Here is a 21,987-nt window from a genome sequence, read left to right on the forward strand (position 1 = left end):
TACATAATGTGCACTTTAACAATACTCCTTTTAAATTATTACTTTGTATTATGAACTATTACAATGAATTGCATTAGCATGTAATGCTAGCATAAAATGTGTGTGTGTGTGGGGTGGGGGGGGGGTGACAGAGATAAATCTTAAGTGCATGAGATCATGATCAAAGGGCAGTGAAACAACTTTTTTTTTTTTTTTTTTAACAGGCTTTAAATCTCCAACACAAAGCTGGTTGTAACAAGACACCCACGATATAAGATAAATGTGGTGTATTGTCTTTTATTTGAAGCATATTATTGAAATATGAACTGTGTCTACACACACATCTTTCATTTTACTAATTTTCTGTGTGAACGAAATGCAGAATTGGATTATGGCACTTCTATGAAGAAATGACAGTGGCATCATTATAATCTGTTTCTCTTTCTTCTCTCTCTCTCTCTCTCTCTCTCTCTCTGACTCTGTCTGTGCGACACCTGTTTTTTCCCCTCAGTCCAGGACTGATTTTTGTGCTGACTAGGTCTTTGCCTGACAACAGACCCTCCTAGACACGAACATAATAAAAAATGAAGAACTACTTGTCAGAATGGCTGCCAACACTACAGACAAAATGAGAACTCTATGGCAGAGAGGAGTGAGAAGAAGAGGAAAAGAGGAAGGATAGCGGCTGACAGTTCACAGTGAAATTAAAACTAGGCGAAGGGCCCCTGTGATGGTCCCTTTAGGCCTGTCTCTTTTCCTTTCATCCCAACCCAACAGGTGTTTTCTTTTGTCTCTCTATGAAACCAACTGTCTGTTTCTCCCTCTGTCTTTCCTTACTTAACTCTATGCTTTTTGACTGTCATCTCCTTTCATTTGATGTTTTCACCAGCACTTTAGCTACTTTTTGACCTTTCTATGCTTTTTATTTTCAGTATAATGAAATAAGCGAAAAGACAGTTATTAGTGAATTGAAAGCTATATAAATGAAGGCACAGAAGTGTGCAGAGAAGAGTAAGGGAATAAGGATGGATATGCGAGTCACAGCATATCGACTGGCTAAAGAGGCAGTTTTATGAGAAGCCATAACTTCACTGGGCTCAGAGGAGAAAGAAGGGGACCAGATAAAAGGACAGATAAAGACTGATCATGTTAAACCCATGCTCCCCCCTCCAGCACACACACACACACACAAACATACTAGTCAGCAAGACCACCAAATGCAGAATCAAGAGTTTACTTGCTCACATAGCTTTCATTTCATTTAACCAATCCTTCCAGCCAATGATGCCTTGCTTTTATCGTCTTTCATATATATTAAGTTCTGTGGCACATATGTGACGTAACTGCTACTCTGTGACACTGTTTTTCATTTCAATATATCCACATATTAAGCAAATAGAAACCTTTGCTAATTTGAATGTCATTAAAACTTATGTTTTCACACCTGCCAATGTTAGATACAAATGCCTATGTATTGAGCAGTGTAGCAATAAAACCAGGCTGGTTTTACACACATACAAAAACTGATACTCACCATGAGCGACCCATCCATGTTTGCACTGGTCACATGTCCGGAGGTGGATTTTTCCAGGCTGGAAACACTCACATGTGCAGTTTACCAGAGTACAGCGGATGGCCTGAAAATGCACAGGCAAATAATAATCACTGAAAGTTTCTTAAAATGTTCTACAGTAAATTATAACAATAGCTAGGATTACTAGTCTTTATATGAATATGTAGTCATAGCCCTTTCTGATTTATTATTTAAATGTGTATAAACAACTTAACCATTTATTTTTTAAAATTATGCTATATTTTTTTGTTGAAGACAACATTTCTTTTCATAAATATCCCACCTCAAAAAGGTTTCCACTCAAAAGATGTCATCTCAAACTAATGCAGTCATGCTTATGTCTCACTGTCAAGCTGACTGACATTGTGCTAACAAGGCATCCACTCTCTGTCTTGTGCCATATTCATGTAGGGGCGTTTAGATGAGCTCTTCCTTCCTCTCACCTGAAACCTGGCCTGCTTTTGCCCATTTGAATTTCCTTTGTTTTGACAAAAGCCGCCATTACTCGATGTGGAGACTGAACCGGAGCTGACCCCAAAAGCTTTTAGCGATGAGGGGTTAAGTGTCCCAACGAGACAGCCAGCCTGGCAGGACAACACAATGGCATTGTGTGATAAGACATCTCCTTAATCACTCTGCCACTGAAAAGACTCTGGCAGGAAAAGAGGAAAGGTGGGGAGGCCACACTGTTCGTGGTCTCTCACACCTCTGCCAACAAGGTCTCTCATAAGATGAATTTAAAAGTGAAAGAAAGAAAAAAAAAACTTTTTGCCATCATGATTGTTATCTTTTTCAACATTGCATAACTGCATTTTTATGTGATTTTCTTTTTTCATGCCCTGAGAGTGAGTATAGTTTATTTCACAGATCAGGGGCGCAACTGCACATTTGTTAAGGGGTATACCAAATTATGCCCCTGTAAATTCTATCCCCTAATACAAACCCTCACAGAAAACTTTCTGCAAATCAATGACTAAGCCTTTGTAATTATTAAATTATATCTGGATCAGTTAATTTACCCCCACATTTAGTAGTTTTTGATATCAAGTTTGAATGCATGCTGCAAGCTTTAGCCCCCGATGGCTGTTCGGGCAGACAGTAAACACTTTTTTTCTTTTCTTTTATCTTTCTTTCTTTTTTTTTTTAATCAACACATGTAATATTGCTCACTTTTTAGTTAAGCTGTTTTGGATTGATTGATTGATTGATTGATTGATTGATTGATTTGGCTTCTTTGAGCATTTTTACATAAAATGAAAAATTCATTTCAAAGATTTTTTTTTTTATTTTTATCCATGCATATAAGTCATGGAAAATGTCCCTTGCATGCATAGAATATTTCTGCCAACTGATGGAAAACAAAAAATTTTAAAATGAAAATGACATTTAATTTCCCACTATAACCAGCAGAAGGCTACAGAGGATCTCTAGCCCATTTACCATTTCCACTTCCTAATTTATGTATTTTCGAACATTTTGCTTTTGGATTTATATTTAGACATTAGATAATCACTATTATACCATTTAAAAATCACTTTTCCCTTATTTTTCACCAGTAAATAATCACTAACTGGTTCATCAGATAAAATGCTGTGTTATCTGTGAAAAAGCACATGGAAATATTCAAATGACCATGAAATACAAAAATTATGCGTACTACTGAAAAGAATGAGTAATAACATTATGTATTATCAGTGGTGAGCACTGACCTTTTTTAACAGGGTATGCTATTCAATTTATCATACACAACAAGTAAGACACACCATAGGTTGGAAGTGCCTTCCTGCATACACACACACATGCACATACATACAACACAAAGAGCAAGATTTGTCAAGCATGGAAAAAAAACCTCTCACTCACACAAACAACAAGTACAACAGCCTTGTGGTGTTTTTGTCACGAATAGCAGTGTAAATGTGATATTGCTTTAAACAACAGTTCAATACATAAGAAGTTAATATTTTGTTGTATTGTACTCACAGTACTGTCTGTTTTTGTTCAATTTTGCCAATGTAAATTTTACATATAAAGCCACAGCAGACATTTTCACCCAGTGTTTCATAGGTGTGAACCAATAATTGACTGATTGATAGAGTGAGTGAGTGATTGATTGATTGATTTTTTTTCTGATGCTTCAGATTTTTTTTTTCTATCAACTCAGAACTTCACAAAATACATCAAATCAATGAATAATTCCTGAATCAGATCGAATGAATTTACCACCATTTATCACCACCTACTAGATTTTCTTATTCAGAGTATCATAGCTCCATATTATTATTATTATTATTTATATATATATATATATAGATATATATAGATATATATATAGATATATATATATTTAAAGTCATACACATTAAAAAAGACATAAGGGGAAGCAAATGAGGACAGAATTTAAACATTTTATGTGAACTAACCCTTTAATACCCATTTAAAACTCTCTCTCTCTCTCTCTCTCTCTCTATATATATATATGTGTGTGTCTATGTGTGTGTGTGTGTGTGTGTGCATGTTTTTGTGACATATCACGACACAAATTTGTATAATGACATGGGTATGACATAGGTATTAAAAGGAGAGGGTGACTTATGAGGACACTGCCCAATGTCCCCATTTTTCAAAAGGCTTTTAAATCATACAGAATGATTTTATTTTATTTATTTATTTATTTATTTATTTTTTTTTTTTTTTGAAAAAGTAAAAATGTGTTTCAGTTTCCACAGTTTCCTGTGAGGGCTAGGTTTAGGTGTAGGGCTGGTGTAGGGTGATAGAAAATGCGGTTTGTACAGTATAAAAACCATTACGCCTATGGATTGTCCCCACAATTCACAAAAGTGTGTGTATTGTGTATGTATCTCATATGTAGTTAGGTAGCACAGAGACTGAATTAATTTTAGTAGCTGCCTGATTTGTTTATTTACTGTCAAGTATTATTTGGTTGGGGTTTTTAAAATTGTTTATTTACAATTACTTTTTTATTGAAATAAAAACCTGATAAAGCTGAAAAATGACCCTGAATTAATCATTTAAACAAAATCGCTGCTGCTATGACATCAGTTTACAAGCCAGGCTGACTTATGGGCATTTGGGCTAAACATGTATGATTCATTGAAGAATGAGGCCTATTGTATCACAGTCATTTATCACATAAGCCATGACAAATGCTTATGAGAGAGAGAGAGAGAGAGAGAGAGAGAGAGAGAGAGAGAGCAACAAGGCAAAAACACTAAGGGAAATTGAAACATCAAATGTGGGGTCTGGCAACTAATGTGATAGTTAATGTTTTTTAATTAAATAATTAAGAGCTCAATTAGGAGCTCAATTAACAGATCAGCAGTGTCAATATTGCACTTTTCATATTTTATATTTACATTAAGGACATATGCTGAAAACAATAAGAGCTACATATCACATGGCATGTCCTTTCAGGGTACTAATGCACAACAGTAAGGAGCAGTATGGATCCCAAACTACTGTATGATTATAGGTTAAACCTGTAGCTGAGATCCTAAAGCATTATTCCAGCCATCTTTATTGATTCCTGTGTTTGTTACATTTACACAATAGCACACACACATATGCCTCACAGACCAACTTTGCTGACATCAGGTCGCCGACAAACACTAAAAGCATCTCATCCTCTCTACCACCCACAAGATTTGATCTTATTCAAGGCTTAGCTTCCAAAATGCTGTCAATATCCTGCCGTGAATGCAGAGACAAGGTACGCAGGAAAAAAATGTGACAAATAGAGACAGGCAATGCACCATGATAGGCATTATTAGACTTTCTAACTTTCTAAATGTAAAAAAAAAAATATATATATATATATATATATATATATTTTGGAGATGCATCTATTGATATTACGCTGTACGCATTCAAGACCAGCATCTCATTTGTATGTATATCCATTCATAAAGTGCATATTCATTTGTAAAGTGTACACATGAATTTTGTGCATTTGGATTGACATTGAAAAATACAATATCAAAATACTAACATCTAAAATATGAACCCTTTCAAATATGTGCACCTTTGGAGATGACAATCAGAGCAGAACAGAATGACGATGTTTAATATGAAATGTGTTTAATTAGTGTGCTGACATTAAGAAAAGATTTAGTTAATGTAATTTATTATAAACAATATAGTATGAATCAATGTCAATTCAAAATACTAAAGAAATCACATTAGGCAGGACTAATACTCTTTTCCCTCTTATTTCCCTCATTGATTTGTTTTTGTGCAACTCTTTTACTTACACTCGTTCCCATTGAGTATTTTACATTTTTAACAATGCCTCACTATGATTTTCTAAAAAAAAAAATGAACTTGATGATCATCACTGTTGTGTCATTTTACACATATGAGGCATAAGGAGGGTTGAATAAATAAAAAAAAAAATCTGAATTTTCTCCAGGCTTTGGCGCTTTTGTGTTTTACTCAATAGGATTGCATAGCCAACAGTGTTATTATTGTAGTGAAACAGTGTGCTGCTGACCTGAGGCCTGAATACTATTATTATCACACAGGCTATATACAAGCCTTAAGTTGTAATAGATACTGTAACATTTCAGCTGAATCGCTGGGAGATGTATTATTAATAACCTTGTGGTCTTCTCTGACATTTATTTAATTATTGGTAACACTTTACAATTAATTAACATTAGTAAATGTATTAACAAACTATGAGCAATACATTTGTGACTGAATTTGTTAATTTTTGGTTAATGTTAGGTAATAATATTGTCCATTATTGAAATATAAAAATGATCTGAAATAGTCTAAAACTCCAGTATCTTGACTGGCAATTAATTTTGTTTATTAACTGGGGCTTCTTCATTGTTTTCTATAATAATTATATATATTACAAGAACTTTAGACCACAACATTTTCATAACCAAATGTATTTTATGTTAACAAATGTAAACACAAAATTTACTGTTCCAAAGATTATTTTGTAAGTCTTAGAAACATGTCTGTAAGATGATGGGGAGAAAAAAATCCCTGAACATTTATGGCCTATAGAGCTCCATCTTTTTCAGCTATAGGTATAACCCAGCTTGTTCTAGTCAGCGAGTTTGGTCTATCATCTCTAATAATTCTGCTTTGCTATTCAGATCAGTGCAGACATGTCCAGCTAAACATGAAGCACATGGAGCATCAGTCAGAGTGTAGGCAGTGCAGAGTGGACACTGAACGGAAGAGAGAGACAAAGAGAAGTCCAGGGCGATTGTTGCTTGGACCACTGAGGACCCTGTGAACTCCTCTCAAAGACTCAGCTGACAGAGATCAAACCAGTGACAGCCTACTGCAGTATCCAGAGACATAACTGTGTTCAAAGTGCTGGAGAAAGGGGCACAGGGAGGGGGGCATGCGGCCGCCTCAGGAGGACAAGGGAGGGAGGTGAGCCGCTTCTGCCAGCGACTGATCTTCTTTCTCTCTCTCGTTGTCTCTGTGCTGTCACCCGCTGATTGATCCAGGTGTTTTATAGCTATCTGGAGGCACAGAGCATTCAGACAAAGAGAGGCCTCTGTCAATCCTTTTGATTGGGGCTGCACATTCCTGAGCCAGATGGTGGACAGGCCTTCTTTGGACAACGCCAATCCACATACCTCTCCCCAGCACTCAGGAGAGCTGCTGTGCGTGTGTGCACTTCCTTTCAGCGTAGGTCAATGTTAACATGTATTCAAAATGCTACAGATAAAAAGACACCCTTTTATGCTTCTTTAAAACTTTGAAATAATTTTTCACATAAAAAAAAGTAAACTGTTTAGAAAACTTTCGTAAACATGTGAAAGCAGTTTGAGAACGGTAATATTAACAAATCCACTTTCTGAATTGTTAAAATGAGGCAAATGCAATGCATTTCAATTTTACAATTATAATAATCATAAAATTACATAATACTAATATCAGTAATATCAAATTTAAATACTAAAAAATATTTTTCTCACACACATACGCATACACACAGTAATTACTTATATTATGTCCTGTTTAATATTTTAAATGAGACATTTTGCCTATATAGTTGGTCAATCAATCATATCTTGCTCGGCTTTACAAGATATTTAAGAGTGGTTGTCTGTTCATGATGTGCTGAAATGTCACTTCAGTTCATTTATTAATGTAACATGATTATAGTTTATTTGCATAATTTTATAAATACTTGAAATATTTCCCGACCAGGTGAACTGCATGTTATTTTATTAAAAATTCAACCTAATTATATGTATAATTAAATTCTGATAAATTAATAATGTATGATTAACTACATGTTTTGTGGTATCATATAGGCCAATCCATTTGTTTTACACAGCCACTATTTTGTTCACTATTTTTTAAATGTATATATATTTTTTTTACTAATTCATCCATGGGTCAGAGTTCATCCAGGGGTCAATAGAAACTTGTGTTACATACCAATAAGACTCAACACGTGTGTGTGTGTGTGTGTGTATGTGTGTGTGAGTGTGCGCATGTGCGTGCGTGTTTCATGTATTATGTTTTGGCATCTTAAAACTGCAGCTGTAAAGTGTTTGAATGCTCAGAGAAGGAATTACTGTGGACTTAAAGCGTAAAATCCATTTAAAATATTAATTTAAATATTGCAGTTAAATATTTAATTTAATAAAATATTAAAATGTGTTTGCAGATTATATATCTTGTGTATTCTGCATTTGTTTTACTTGTTTTTATTTTGTTTATACTTAAAACGGGCGAAAGAAATCACTAATGTTAAAAAATTTCATTAATTAGACATACATTATATGTGCATCTTCATTATCGATCATAGCCTATAGGTGAAGTCAGAGGGACAGATTTGCAAAACAATTAGCGTAAGAGCACAATCCCATAAAAATGCCAATAGGAGTGGAAAGTTCTTCAGGTGATTTACTGACAATGTGCAAATCAAAGAACATAGACACAAACTAATTTCAATATTATTATATTTCGCTCTGTATTTTAAGTCTGAATATGTCAAGAATGTATTAACTTGTGTTTTTTTCTTTCTAAATAAAATCACCTGCTATTATGTCAATGTGTTTTTTTTTTGTTTTTTTTTTGTTTGTTTGTTTGTTTTTTATTAATGTGGTTTTTTCCTCACTTAAAAAAAAAAAAAAAAAAAAATTGGCTACTCATAATTTACCTGGCTGGAAAACATTGGTGTAAATTATTTTCCAATACAAAAAAAATAAAAAAATGATATAAACGACACATTAGAAAGCTAAATAATGAATCTGAGTGTACTGAAAGTGACCTGCCCATAAAACATAAATATCTATTTGCACATACTTTGCATGTATATAGCACATCTGAAATTGCAAAATCTATAAAAACTGAAAAGACGCTGTACGTCGCTAAGTTGTCTTTCAAAGACAGTCCCCAGCAGACAACATTAGTTGACTAAGTTGCACATGCTTGCACAACTTTTTATAGACAGAAACCTTTAGTAATTCAGTGTCTGTAAGTCTGTATAACAACTTTTCTTCAAATACCAGAAAGTTGATTCTTGTTCAAGCTTTTGTTCAAGATTTCAACTGTTGATCAAAAGACTAAAACTAAGAGCAGAGCAGGTTCCAGGTTTTTCTCTCTTGACTTTTCCCTCTTGTCTCATGACATAGCATGAATCAAACACGAATCAAACACAGAGGTACTGTATGTAGCACACTCTGCATGTTTCAAGTCTTTTCCTTGACTCTTATCAGTCTTCCGCTGATAAAGGCTCATTCCCAGCAAGCTTTGCCACCTGCTCTGATTACCCCACAAAAGATTGCGTGGGATGGCAACCAAGACTAGAGTAAACTGGACAAAGAACAGAAGACTAATAAACACACACACACACACACACACACACACACACACACACTCTCAGCACTGCAAACACTGACACTCTATAATTGTATAAAACAAACTCCCCACACAACTGACAAAGACCAAAGCAACAGTGTAATGTTTTTCTGTGTAAATGTGGATCTCCTCATACCGCCACAGTAGTAGCATTAGTCAGAGCACAAGCATTTTGCTCCCAGGTTGACCCCAGAAGGAGGGGACAGCTACATATTGACTACACAGGACCAGCAAGGATACAGACAAGACCTCTGGGTCTTCCAGAATATATTCTGATCTTTGTAATATACACTCTCTAAAAAGTAAAAAAAAAAAAAAAAAAAACTCTTTAAACTCTTAAAATTCACAGTTTAAAAATTTGTTTTTCTCTTGGATATTTTGAAATGCTACTATAACTGGTATTGGATTTATTACATTTAGTAGAAGTTTTCTTAATTTAAACATTTGCAATCTACAAATGTTTTTGCAGTTATAAAAGCCCCATATTCTGTGTGCATATGTGCATTACCTGGGTCTGCATGATGTAATGCCAACTTCAGACAGCTGCCCCTTTGAATAAGGTATTGTTCCTTTAAGACTGTGTTTCTTCATTAGCATATAGTGCATCAGATTATTACAGAAAAGGAATGAGAAGAGTAGAGTGGAGAGAAAAGGAAAAGACAGATAGAGACTCATCCTGGTCTCACTTGCACTCCTACATGACCACAGAGACAACTGTGAGACTGTCCCTCCCACTCCACCATGCTCTGGCTGTCTGGATATATGCTGGAATGTGTGTATGCGTGCACATGAATACAGAGGGAGGGAGACTCAATGAAAGTCCATCACACTCTCTTTATCAGGCCAAACAAAGTTCAGAGATATAGAGGGGATGAAGATGAGATGAGACCATCTGCATGTCACAGGTCATTCCCTGCAAGGGGACTGTGCATTTTCAACCAGGACACTGGACTTGTTGGAAAAAAAAAAAAAAAAAAAACATTTGAAATTGAAATTTAATTACATTTATTTATTTAGGTCTTATATTTAATTTTCCCCCCTCCACTATTCATTAATCTTTACATATATAAATATACACTATTTATTCATATCAGTGATCAGTGATTTTTGTCTAATTTTGCCATTGTCCAGCCCAATAAAACATAGGCGTAGCTTGATGTTTGATCTTCGGGGTGGGGGATTACTTTTTTTATAGTAACCTTACAAATCTGCACTCCGTGTTTTACATTACATAGAGCAGCAGCAAGCGTGCAAGGTTGCATGGCAAGCAGATGCATCGCACGTGAATTTCTTGCACTGTATATATTTCTATTTTTGGTGTGCTTGGAAAGAACACATTAAAAAAATTCACTATAAACATGTCTGTCAACTAAATATCAAAGTAGGCTTTTATTAACAACAAATCATGGAGGGAATCTCTCACGCACTGTTTTAAAACAGATATCTATTGGACATGATTCAAGTTAAACTCATAATAGCAGGTCTCACAAAACCCTTCATAGCCTATTTAGTAAATCTTACTGAAAATGGCCAATTAAGCAGTTTATATTGTAAAATCTATGTCTAGGTTTTGTTTTGTGAAAATCGAATAACATTTAGTTGTAAATAATACTCTTCCTAACATAATTGTAGAACACCGAGCCACTACGATGGGATGTCCTGTGGATCACCTTTATGAGACTGTCCGGGTCGGGTGTCATCAAGCACGGCATCGGTATTGGCATCTTCATCAGACTTTATTTTGGTTAGGTCCAGATTTCTCTGCATTTGTTGTATGCTGTAAAAACAGTGAATATCCATTCATGCCATGCAATGGGTGAGCAGTATATACTAGGTTATTATCCAATGAAATGCAGATTCAGATTCATTATTTTATTTTATTTTATTTTTCTAAACCTGGCCCCCACAAGCTATGTCCATGCAGTGGAACTGTTCTTTAAGAGTTAAAGCTATAGGGAGTTTTTTTTGCACATATGCAACAGGGAATGTTTGCCAAGGATTTGATTGCCATCCTGCAATCGACCCAACAAAATTACCACCCTACTCCCTGGATCCTACAATGGTCCACTTCATTTGACTAAGATGGCCCAATGCAATTATACAGCTATTGACGGATGTTTGTACGTCTTCTAGGCTGTGCAGTATTAAGTCATTAGCACTACAAATTGTGGCAGACCTTTTATTGCCACACAGTCATGAGAACAAGCAGTGGCCCAGAGTTAACGAGTCACATATCCCCCCCCAACCAAGAATCAACTCCAACCTCCACCCTCCCCCAGTCTGCATCCCATATTTATAATTTTACCACATCCTAACAATAACACGACTAGAACTGGTGCAAAACACACGTCCAAGGATAATGAAACACACGCGTTACCACAGAAGGCTGTAAGTACAACCAGCTGTGACAGTCTCCTCTGAGAGCGAACAAGAGAACAGGAGAAAAAGAGAGCAAGAAAGACTGAGACAGTGAGAGAAAGTAAGAAAGTCAGACACATGTGAATGCAGCTGTACTCAGGGGGAAACCACACGCTCTATGTTTCCAGCTGCCTTCTCAGTGGCTCCTTCTTTCTCGGGCCCCTGTCCCTCTCCAGCCTCTCTTGGCCATCTTTGTTTTGACAGGGCTCTGCAGTTCCAAAAACCTCTCTCAGATGTGCTGAGGTAAGGGAAAAACAAAACAAACTTGTTTTTTTTTTTCTTGTGCACGCACATATATGGCTTAGCACATTCACAATCCCTCGTTTTTGCGCATACACGTGAATTAACACAAGCAGTCATTAGGCTCCACTCTCTCCTTATTTATGTGTTTACTTATAGCTCTTAAAAATCTTGGAAGTGGAAATTTCCCTTGGTGAAAAGGTTTCACTTAGCCACAATGATCTGGGGAAGGACACATTCTTTTGACGCTGTGGGTCTGCCTCAAATCCAAGACCTCAGCATGTGCTGAATTTTGAGCATACCTCAACATGTGTTACCTCTTTGTAATATTTACTTTGTAGGGCAATATGAAGTGCATAGCACAGCCAAATGCTGCTTTCACTGCTTTTAATGGGGGCCTCTCGCCCTCATTAAAAACAAATATTAACTGTGAAACTTAAAAACAGCACACAAAACCGTTTCGTCAAATCATATTAAAGTAAACAATAAATTGTCCCTCAACACCATCTACTGGCTTCCGGCATTAAGTTCCTGCACTTCGAGATTGTTTACTTGTAACATTTGTTTCTAACACATCCGTAAGATTTTCTGCTAATTGCAACTTGCTTCATCTAATTATCTATTTTATCATAATCTTACCCTAAGCACATGTGTCGTTTAGAAGCTGCAAGCAAATATTCAAACTAGTAAATACATTTATCTGCAACATAACTGTGTCAGGTCTCGGTGTACAATATCCACCATAACCCAATTTAAAAATACCCAGTCTTGCACCAAGATAAAATTGCAAAAAGGCAGAAAGGAAGAGAGAGGCAGAGAGAGAGAGAGACACGAATCGTGTCGCCTATTGGCTAATGATTTTAGGATCATAGGGTTTTTATTTTATAGGGGACGAAAGTGAAGGCATGACTTGAAAGTGTAAATATCTGTGGTGTCTAAAAGTCTAACCCCCCCTCCCCCGCCTCAGTTTTCTCCATTCATGTTTTTTGCATGATTACCGTGTTTGTGCCATCCCCATGTGGAGACTTTGCATAGACATTTGAATAATGAAGGGAAGTCATTTAACTATTCTCCTGGTATTAAAAACCAATGTTTTTTACACGATGCAGCAACATTAGGCATGTTAATTGGGCTCTTTGGACTTACCCAAAAAAGGGACTAAATTAATTACTCATGTCGACAAAATGTCAGAAACACGGAGTGGAAAATAATAACCCAAGGTCTCATTTGCGTTTTTAACATATCTAATTTTGGAAGTCTTATATGTGAGTGGACTTTAATAATGTTGATTGAACAAATAATATTTCTTATATAATGTTTACACCCATTAGCGTGTAGTGCACATCACGCACACACACACACACACAATAAATAGAGCATTTCTGTAGCATGCTTCCACTGCAAAAGGTTCAGCCTCAAAAGGTTTCCTCAACATATTAAAAATAATAACAAGTATTCATATATTCATTATTTTGACTTGTCACAATTAGCTGTGGGCCTCATATTCAGGCTGAATGGCTGTTAACACTGCGGAATGTGTCACGTCTGTCACTTTTGAGCTTCCTTCTCAGTTACAGTGCTGTCATTGTAGTAGAGCATTCTAGATGTTGAAAAGAAGCAAATATATACTTTTTACCAGCTTTGTCTCAGATATTTCAAGTAAATATAACTGGAACTCATGGGGTTTCTCTTTTGTTATTACCTTTAACCCATTGCCCACTGGAACTGGTGTGAGGAGTGCATATTGGTTGCATAAAGGTGTTTGGTCATTTTTCAGCATCATTGAGAAAACTGCTATGCATTATGCTGTTTCCCCCAGCTATATGTAGACATGGACCTTTTCTTTTTAGCACTGACATGACAGAGAGAGACAGAAAGGGACTGCTGATATCAGGTTTCACACATTCCCTTGAAGTGGAAATGAGGTCTTGTCTCGTAACGAGTCTTTTCTTATGTAGTCAGCAAACCCTAATGCCCACACACAGATAGAAACTAACACAATCACTGTCACTGTAGGTATATAGACATGTCCCTTATATGTACAAAAACTAAAAGTCTTAAGACAGGAATAGATGAAACAAAGCTAATCATGCTGGATGATTTCAGTCCAAGTCTGATGAGTTTTTGTCCTTTATAAGAGATCATTATTAGGCTTACATAGACAATCAGAAAGTGCTGGTGAGAAAGCTATTGAAAACAGCTTGTGTGTAGATGGTTTCTGTTTTTAATATGTCAAAAAACAGCAACAACAACAGAAAACTTCAAGCCTAACGGCTTTCTATTAATAAGTAAAATATCTGAAAATTACAATGTCAGTGAGGTATTTTGTTTTAATATAAAACGCTCCTTGTGAAAAAAAGTAAGTGTTAAAATATATACTGAATGTCCACTTGTAGTATACATCAAATTTTAAAAGTATATTAAAAATAAATAAACAAATAAATTTCATCACTTCTTTAACTTGATTTCCAATCTAGTTGTCAAAAAACCTGGCATTATGTAATACAAATATCCTTTACAGATTACTTCTTGCTTTGGATAAAAGTACTAAAAAAAGTAATATAATATTAAAGGAATAAAAGGCCATTTTCGAGTACTTGATGAGGGTACACATTCATAAATTTTTCTTAACATACTTTAGTAAACTCTGAAAAATTCAATTAGTAATAATGTCAAATTAAATGTTTTACTTTACACGTTTTGAATAATTTTGTTTTATAATTTTTTTGTCCAGCTTCAAAGAAGTACACTTATTTTGTTTTGATTAACATACTAAAGTGCACACAAAGTTTTTAGAATTTTAACTGTACAGGGTTTTTTCCAGATTTCATATTTAATTTAAAGTTTATAACTATAAACATGTAATTAGAAATATATTAAATTACATAGAAATATATTTAATTACATGTCACACAAGTATCAACAGAAAAAAATGACATTAAGTTATACTTTATTTTACTAGCAGACAGTGTTATCTCTAAGATGCCTGTCTATCAATGTGTCTGAATGAGAGGATACAACGACTGCTTATGTTTATGGGCTTCTTTTATTGCTTCAGTTTGGTAACAAAATTGTTTCATGTCGCACATTGCAGCTACGTGCTTGATAAGCATTTCAGCAAGACGTCACTGGACAATTGGGGCATCTCTGCCTCACAGTAGTCCCGTGCCATACAGGGCCAGTATGTGCATATGCTGATGGGGCACCTGAGGGAGAGGCCACAGTGACAGCTGTAACGTGCAGAATGATCAGCATCAGCGCCCATTTCAGACTAATTAGTCCAGCAGCTTTGCTCAGAATGGCCCTAGTAATTAATTAGACAGGCAGTGAAGCTGAAATTTTTAATCAAGACACTGTATTTAAAAAGAGAGAAAAATGATAATCATTGCTTGTAATACACCTGACAGTAGTCCTGTGCATTTTGATTTCCAAAAAAAGCCTGCATTTCATATATTAAATTATGTCCCAACTGCAAAACCTCTCCCTTTAGACTATGAGGCATTTTTATTCTAAACCCAAAAGAGGAACTAAAAATTATTATTTTAAGTCAGCATAATAACATTTAATAAGACTATTATATGGGGGGAAGTAGTTTATTGTACGTCAGAACTTGTATTTACATTATTACTGATTTAAGTGCAAACTGCTGGGGGGGGGAAATGAAGGAGTATAAACTGACAAACATTTTGTGTGTGCTTGTCTGACACTATTTTCTACATTTTCAGATAAGACAGATGGCAAAGGAATGTTTGTCCGCTGAAATAAGAAAAGGTGTTATGCTTCTACATATTTAGGATGTTTTGTCCACCCAATGCTTGAAACATTCCTGTTTTTAATCAAACATTATGTTATTATTATAATCTCTCCCCAACATCAGAATTGTGCTTGGCTTTGAGGAGTTTTGGATTCAGAGTGTTTTTTGGTTCAAAAACTCCTAAATATTCCCACATTTAAAGGGGGGAATAAAAAGCTTATTTTTGTTATTCAATAAATATTAAAGCATAATAATACATATATAACATAGTAATATATAAGATGGGTTGTAAGATAGTTTGAATAGTTTTCCTGATAATTGTTAAATTTAACTTCCAGAGCCCTTGGCATTAATATTGATGATGTGTTTTCTTTTGTTCCCCATATAAGTGTTTGTAGAAAGCCACTGGTTATACAAATCATAATGTTTATGCATATTTTGTTTTGTGGTGACTTGGAAAACACTGTATAATTGAAAAGATGGATTTTCATGGTTGCAAAATGTCACCACTGTCATGTAATTATGTAAGCAAGTACATATGCTTTAACTTTGTAGAGAAGTTTTCCCAATCAGCTAGGAGACTTTAAATTTGGATATGGTTATTTCAGCATTTCTACACCCTATGAGTTTGCCTGTAAAGTACTTGACAAACGCATATTTATTTTATAATGATCTTTATGAACAGCAGTTAATTTGAAACTATAAGATCTGGTGGTGTTTCTAGTTATTCTAAATAGTAAAGATGATTACAAACATGCAAAAATAAAATAAACATATAATGAAATCCGAAATAGTTGACTAGCAAATCTTGAGAAATAGCAAATCTTGAGAAATCACTTTTAGCATTTACCTCCATCATTGGATCTAATCCTGCTCAGCGGCCACATACAGTATAAACAAGCAAGACTTTAGACGCATTATCTGCTCATCAGAGAAAATCATTGGCTGCATTCTGCTCTCCATCAAGCATATAAGTATCAACAACAAGTAGTCCTCACCAACAAGACTTCCAAAAGGAACACAGTTGCTATGTATAGTTTTTGTTGTTGTTGTGGTATAAACATTTAGAACATAAACTCAGATTTTAAGAAATGTGTTTTCTTATTCATAAAGACTTTATTACTCTTGACCATGTCAAAATGACAGCCATAACATGTAAAATTCTGGTCAAGTGGCAAAAATGATATTGAGAGTGAAAATTTTTATTCTGATTGTAAAAAAAAAAAAAAAAAAAAAAGATTTAGCTGAATTGGCTGTTTGGACTCAGGAGATGAAAGCAAGGCACAAAACCAAACCATCTAGATATAGTTTTAAGCTGCAAACATCTTGAGATAAATGTATATGTGCAGACAATACATCTCCAGCCCCCTGACGAGACTAACAATACAATTTGCTGGTAGTGAAATCACCAACTGATGCAGAAGCATGTAATCCGATGGAAGATACAATAGCATGTAGATGAGTGAGGTGCAGAGCAGGGCATGTTACTGGCTATTCTATATAATTATGCAACCCCTGTTTATTACTAAACACTTTCTTTTCTTTTTTCTTTTTTCTTTTCTTTTCTTTTCTTTTCTTTTCTTTATTTGACAGAATACAAAAATAATTGTGTGTAGCACCAGAGAAACCAAATCTATATAATACAGTCCAGAATCACACTTTTATCTGCCTAAAAAAAAAACTCAAGACACTGCTGGAGTCAGGGAAAATGAAGATTCAGCTGAGATGGGAAAAGTGTTTATGTGTAGAGCAGTGCTCCATTGACTTCAGTATTTCTTGAGGTTTTTTTTATTATTCAAGGCTTTTAAGCCTGTGCCACAGCCTAATAATCTGTTCTAAGTGGAACTTACAGTTCTGGTCTACAGAGACACGGGTAGCTCTGTTGTGGAATCATTAGTGTGTGAAGTGCACTCATTTAAAGACAAATGGTGGGGCAGGAACCATGCAAATGACCCATTTCTGTTTGCCAGCCAACCTATGTCTGCCAGCCCGCTGGAGTGTACTTTGCCAACATGCGACGACTTGCCTTCCTTCCAATCCCCAGGGGGAAGCGGCAGTGTCACAGACACCAGTACTTCTGCTGCTTAACAAATTTATCAATGTGTGAAATAGTTTAGGCAGCTGGTGACACGCGTTTGCTGTAGCACATCATGCATAATTCAGACCAACAGGACCACGCTCTAGTGCTGAGTGCAAATTAAGATAGCAGATCTATGTCAGTGTTGGTAAACAAGGTCAATGACAAGGCTGGGATGACAGCAATGCTTTCACACATTCACTGTTTTTGAGATTAATTTTTAATGTTTTACCTTTATTCTATAGGGCTACTGAAATATTTTGATGCTACACTCAATTCCAAACTGAATGGGTTATGTATCATTTTTGAAGGAAAAATATTTATGCCGTCTTCTAATCTAAAATAAAGTACTTTTACACTTTTACAAATGTAATTTAAAAACACTCATTGGCTTTTGTAATCAACATGTGAGAGTGACTCTGCACTCTTAAATATAAAGGTGCTTCACGATGACGTTCTGTGAATTTAAACTCGCATTCAGCAGTTTTATTGTTAAATTTAGCTGGCTTTAATTAATTTCAATAGTACCAGTAGTACTAGTCTTTGATTTTACACAGAGAGCTGTCGATGCATGAAGTTTGTTTACTAACTGCTGCTGTTTCACACATTAACTGTTTGTTTATCTTTTGTTTTGTCTCTTTTTGTCTTTGTTTCGACTAAATTCATTATTACTATATTTTCATTCATCGCTGGTGGTTCATGCTGGTAGGCAGCTGGCTGCTCCATTGCACCGGTCTGCCGTAAGCTCTCTCCCCTGGAGTGTCTGTGTGTCAAACGTTCGCGTTCAGCACTGATGTCCCACCGTTTGATTTATCCTTGTTCTGTGGTGTGGGAGCTATGGGTCGTCAAATTTTGTTTCATCACTCAAAGAAAGACTGTTGAACATTTTGACTATGCTGTTGAGTCCTTTATATGTCTGTATTATGTATATTGTGTGTCTTTGCCACTGACTAACAGTTTATGAACTGCTTGCGGGAAAGCTAGAAATAAAGATAGAAACAAATAGAGGATTGTCTCAACATTAACCATAGCAAATTTGGAGTCTCTAACTCAAACCTTCTAGCGCCACCAACAGTTCAAAACTGCATTCATGTTTATGCTAATAACTTCTGAACTGTACATTTTAGAAGCAAATGTTTTCTTTTTTCCTCTTATTCCTTGGCTCATGCAGCGTTAAACGGACACTACATTTTCTACAGGTCAAAATTTTTCACAAATTTACTTATTCAAAAAATCTACTTTCTCATCCTAAACGGTTTGTTTGATTTACACGAAAATTGTTTGAGATCATCTTCAGACCATGTTGGAAAACAGTTATGGAATTCAAGTTGATTAGTCAAACTCGAAAAAGTTCTTGAAAAACACACACACAAATTTGACGAAAAGCATGCCAAAATGGATGTGAGGCTGTATTTCCCAAATGCTTTAGTGTATTGAGACCAAACTTGGTATGTGTTATCATTACCATGACCTAAGGTTACCTGCACAGTTTTGGCAAAGCACTACCTAGTGGTCAGGAAATATGAAGTGCCTATTTTTGCTTATAACTTCTGAATAGTTTGGCCAAAAATCGCAAAACTGGTCTTTTTAGTCGAATGATACCCAATTTACTTGTGTCAGCCATTTTTAATTTTGTTGTAAAATGCTATATTGTATGAATGCATTGGCATATCGTTATGAAAGTTGTTATGGATCAATGGCACCATGCCCTGATGCCCTCAAAATGTTTTAAGGTAGCACCACCTTGTGGTCAAAAGTTTTTGGATTTATTGCTATTGTATGGTATAGTTATTGTAATGAGACTTTTCTTGAAAGATTTTTTTGGATTATGCAGATAACATTGATACCAATTATGCCATAATTGGCTGAAATTCCTGTCCACCACTTTGATTTATGTCAAAAACCTACTTTTTTGAACTTGGTCCACTTTTACAGCAAACTCATCTTCAGACTACGCTGGCAAAGTTGGAGACTTTGTGTCGATATACAAAACGGTTATCATTTAACGCATCAATGAATTTGCTGGAATAATACAAAACTGTGTCTGAGGCTGTATCTCTGCAAAGCTTTGACATTTTGACACCTAACTTTTTGTGTGCCATTGTCACTTCATACAGAACACATTATATATACCACTACCTATTGGTCAAAAGTGATAAACCATTCATATGAAGCCACTAACCATTAATGATACAATTTCCAAATTGGTAATAACTTTTGATTACATTAGCCTATTGTAATGAAACTCAAAGTACTCTAATTCAAAATATAGAAACTCAAAATATTCCTTGGGTCATGCCGAGAACATAGATATCAATTTAGCCATAACTCCTCCTAGACCGTTTGTCTGATTTTCACCAAATTTGAGTCAGACCATCTTTAGATTGTGCTGACAAAAGTTTATAGACAATATCAACATATAAATAGACAACATCATTTTTGTATAGCACCACAACAAAGTTGAGGCATGATGCAAAAACGACTCTGGCTCTGCAAAGCTTCAACACATTGACACCACACTTTGTGTGTGCTGATGTCACCTCATACAGAACACAACACATTGATTTGATAACATCACCACCTATTTCATCACCAATAGTGATAAAACATTAAATTATATTACTGGTGGTTGTAAAAAAAAATGTCAGTCAGTTTGGCTAAAATCATCTTGTTGTTTGTTTGTTTGTCTAAAAGACTGAAGACAAAAGGTAACCTGGAGATGAGACCAGGTTCAACTGGTTGAAGGAACCGATTCCCATGATGTCAAGAAACTTGAATGACTTTAAAACATATGTGGAACAATAAACAATGAGGTTTATTTAACATTTCTTAGCAATACGGGATAGACGGCATAGCATGAATAGCCATCAGAAACTCCTCCAAAGTGAATAGAAAACAGTTCCATTTGGTGGCCAAGGAATAAAGGAATAAAAAGGAAGAGGAGCAGAAGATGAAGAATCAGGCTATGTAATGCTAAAAAAAAGAAAAATCATTACTGTAAAACAAGAACTTCCTGTGAAGCAGTGAGAAAAAGCAATGACCCACAATAAATAGAAAGAATTATACTTACCAGCTGTTGTCCATTGCCAAAAGACTGGAAGTAGATGTAAAACTGAGTTTATAAGGTTGTAATCAATAGAAAATGAGAGTAGTGGAGGAGATAAGAGAAGAAAACACTGTAGGTGCAGAGACTTTTGTACAATTTAAGACCATTGTATAATTTAAAGCGCTATATTGGTGAATCAAAGTACACAGGGAGTGCCATCTGAAATGGCGAACAGGCTTATTGCAAATTACTTAATGGGTTAGTGATGCTGTCCTGAAATAACTGTAGTAACTGGAGTATACTCAGTATCATCACAGTGAAAATAACAACATTCTAATGCTCTGAAGGAAAAGTTTGTGTCTTCTTGATGAGTCTGTAGGAAGAGCTGCATATGACAGGGCTGTGTCTTATTCAGCATCACATTCCCAAATGAATCATTTCTGTAGTACATCTTCTACCTCCTAACCAAGCTCTCTCTCACACACCTCTCCTTCCTCCATCTCATTCTCATGTCCTGTCCGTCTCAGAGTTACAGACCAGATTTGAGTCTCTAGAGGGAAATCTAAGTCAAGCTATTGTCATTTCAAACACTGTGATAACTAGACTCAAGGCTGCCCATGAAGAGCTCAAGGGAACTGGATAGTGTGGACTGTTTTTTCTCTCTCCTTCTCCTTTTCTTCATTCTCTCTCTGCTGTGAGATGAGCCCACGCTCTTTGCCATAAAGCAGAGCTGTGTTGTTGTCTTGACTACATTGCTCTGAGCTTCAGTCAGGCTGCTGGGAATTGGGGAATAGTTGTCTTGGCTGTTCCAAGGTCAGGCCTCTCCACATGACAGTTACTGGCTTCCTACAAGCAGGGAAATCAATACTTTCGGACTGTGGCTGTGCCCTCAGTGTACAACAACACCATTCCTTGACATCTGGCATGTCTCCAGCCAATGTCAGGCCCTCAAAACTCTATCTGACACACATTCAGGAGCAACTCTCTCTCTCCCTTCCTCTTTTGCCTATTATCTCTGACTCAAGTCTTATATCCCT

At 35.7% G+C, this 21,987-nt stretch overlaps 1 protein-coding gene across 5 annotated transcripts in view; it reads right to left on the minus strand.

Annotated features, from left to right (window-relative positions):
* bnc2 (basonuclin 2) overlaps positions 1-21,987 on the minus strand; it is a 168,132-nt gene that overhangs the window by 52,037 nt on the left and 94,108 nt on the right. For 4 of the 5 annotated variants that reach the window (XM_051115775.1, XM_051115754.1, XM_051115762.1 and 1 more), the window contains one exon: positions 1,514-1,616. In XM_051115775.1, the coding sequence (XP_050971732.1) occupies positions 1,514-1,616 (103 nt within the window). Of the gene's footprint in view, positions 1-1,513; positions 1,617-11,085; positions 11,193-21,987 lie in introns of all 5 variants that reach the window. The other variant, XM_051115768.1, reaches the window with a different exon arrangement.

Source organism: Labeo rohita, chromosome 1 (assembly GCF_022985175.1).
Source record: "Labeo rohita strain BAU-BD-2019 chromosome 1, IGBB_LRoh.1.0, whole genome shotgun sequence".
Lineage (NCBI taxonomy): Eukaryota > Metazoa > Chordata > Actinopteri > Cypriniformes > Cyprinidae > Labeo > Labeo rohita.